The sequence below is a fragment of the Aphelocoma coerulescens genome, unplaced genomic scaffold (assembly GCF_041296385.1).
Source record: "Aphelocoma coerulescens isolate FSJ_1873_10779 unplaced genomic scaffold, UR_Acoe_1.0 HiC_scaffold_315, whole genome shotgun sequence".
Classification (NCBI taxonomy): Eukaryota; Metazoa; Chordata; class Aves; order Passeriformes; family Corvidae; genus Aphelocoma; species Aphelocoma coerulescens.
The window spans coordinates 1-2010 of NW_027183659.1; the positions used below are offsets into that span (position 1 = coordinate 1).

Here is a 2010-nt window from a genome sequence, read left to right on the forward strand (position 1 = left end):
CGGCTCTGGCAGAGCCGCTGCTGACATTTGGGGGTGTCTCTGGCTGGTGCCTCGGCAGGGAGCGTGGCTGGAGCCTTCCCGCTCCGCCCGGCGTGAGGAGCTCGAGAACCTGCTGGCCAACGATGACCAGGAGCTCATCGGGGATTTCTCCAAGGTAGGGCCACGAGGATGGGGCAGGTGAGGGGGTGCCCCCATCATTCGGAACGGGGAGCATGGCTGGAGCCCCGCAGCGCTGTGAGAGCCCAAAGCGAGCTGGTGGCCCATGCCTGGGGCCACGGGGCCTTGGGGCCGTGACTTGCCAGCCTGCAGCATCGCTGCGGTGCATGAAGAGCCCCATGGCCGCTCCTCTGCTCCAGCCGTGTGGCACAGCCCCGTCTATGTGGCCCTTGCCCTCCCGCGGGGGCACAGCTGGCCGCTCGGGGGCTTGTGGGCTGGGGCGACAGGTTGCAGGCCTGGGAGGTGTCCTTGGAATGGGGCTGAGCCCAGAGCCTGTCTGTTGCAGCCTCACCTCCTGCCGACGGTGGAGGGCAAGGAGCCGGGCCTGAAGTACATCTCCCCTGAGACGGTAAGGGGGCTGCAGCCCCTCCCCGGCCCCCCCGAGGGGCTGCCTGCCTGCTCTCGCCCTGTCCCCCGGCTGTCCCCCCCTTTGGTGACGCGCTCCCCCCGCAGCTGGCGGCGGTGCTGGCGGGGCACTTCAGCAGCAGCATCGAGAGCAGCCTCGTCGTGGACTGCCGCTATCCCTACGAGTACGAGGGGGGCCACGTCAAGGTCAGAAGCCCCTCGTGGCCCTGGGGCCGGGAGGAAGGGCGGGGTCCGAAGCACCCTCGGAGGTGCTGAGCCCACGGCGAGGGCTCGAGCAGCCCCCCCGGAGGGCACTGAGCCGCCCGGTGGGGTGGAGCAGCCCCTGGGCAGTGCCGAGCCACCCCCTGAAGGGCTGGTTCGCAGCTGCAAGGAGGAGGGTGACGGTGTCCCAGGACCGCGGGTGACGGTGCTGCTGGGGGAGGCTTGGGGGCAGCGTCCTTGAGTCGCTGCACAAAATGCAATGGGACACGGAGGGGGAAAAGGCGCCTTCTCTGCCTCGCCAGGGCGCTGTCAACCTGCCGCTGCAGCGGGACGTGGAGGAATCGCTGCTGGAGCAGCCCATCGTGCCCCTGGACTCCAGCAGGAGGGTGATCGTCATCTTCCACTGCGAGTTCTCTGTTGAGCGGGGGCCCAAAATGTGAGTGATGGCCCGGGGGGCCCGCTGGGCTCTGCCAGCCGCGGATCCCGGCACGGGGGTGATGCCGCGCGTTTTGTCCGTGGCACAGGTGCAAGTTCCTGCGGGAGAGGGATCGCCGCTGCCACGAGTACCCCCAGCTGCACTACCCCGAGCTGTACGTGCTGAAGGGCGGCTACCGGGAGTTCTTCCTCCAGTTCCCGGTGAGTGCCGTCCCCGTGTCCCCTCGGTGGCAGGCGGTCGGCGCCGAGAGGGAAGAAGTGGCGGGGGCACACGGCGGTGGCGAGGGGCAGCTGTGGCTCTGAGCATCCTCGCCGCCACGGGCGGGGATCTGCAGGGCCGGCGGCTGCTGTGCTGCGGGGGCTGACGGAGCCGTCCGTGGCTTGCAGAGCCACTGCGAGCCCCGGGACTATCGGCCCATGCTGCACTCCGCGTTCAAGGAGGAGCTGCGCAAGTTCCGCGGGCAGAGGCGGCTCCGCGAGCGCGGCCGGCGGGCGCTCTTCAGCCGCGGGCGGGACCTGTGAGCGCCCGGGGGTCTCTCAGCCGCGTCGGGGCAGCGCTGGAGCTGGGAACGGAGGAAGGCTTCCCTTGGCTGCGGATGCGCCTCGCCTGCTCGCTCGGGTTTGCTGCGATGGCTTTGGGGTGGTAGTTTTTGTTCAGAGCGGTTTTGCGTTTGTTCGTTGCAAATATTTTTGTGTTTGTTCGTTGTTGCAAATATTTTTTTGTTCGTTGTTCGAAATATTTTGTGTTTGTTTGTTGTTATAAATATTTTTGCGTTTGTTTGTTGTTCTAAA

General features: G+C 67.1%; 1 protein-coding gene across 1 annotated transcript; it reads left to right on the plus strand.

Moving 5' to 3' along the window:
- Positions 1-58: 58 nt before the first annotated feature.
- Positions 59-1740, plus strand: LOC138101507 (M-phase inducer phosphatase 2-like; the record flags this gene model as incomplete). The annotated part of the gene is made up of 6 exons (XM_068999281.1): positions 59-154; positions 503-565; positions 670-768; positions 1086-1219; positions 1308-1419; positions 1606-1740. Coding segments are annotated over 6 exons (639 nt in total), but the record flags the coding sequence as incomplete, so codon positions are not given.
- Positions 1741-2010: the final 270 nt, after the last annotated feature.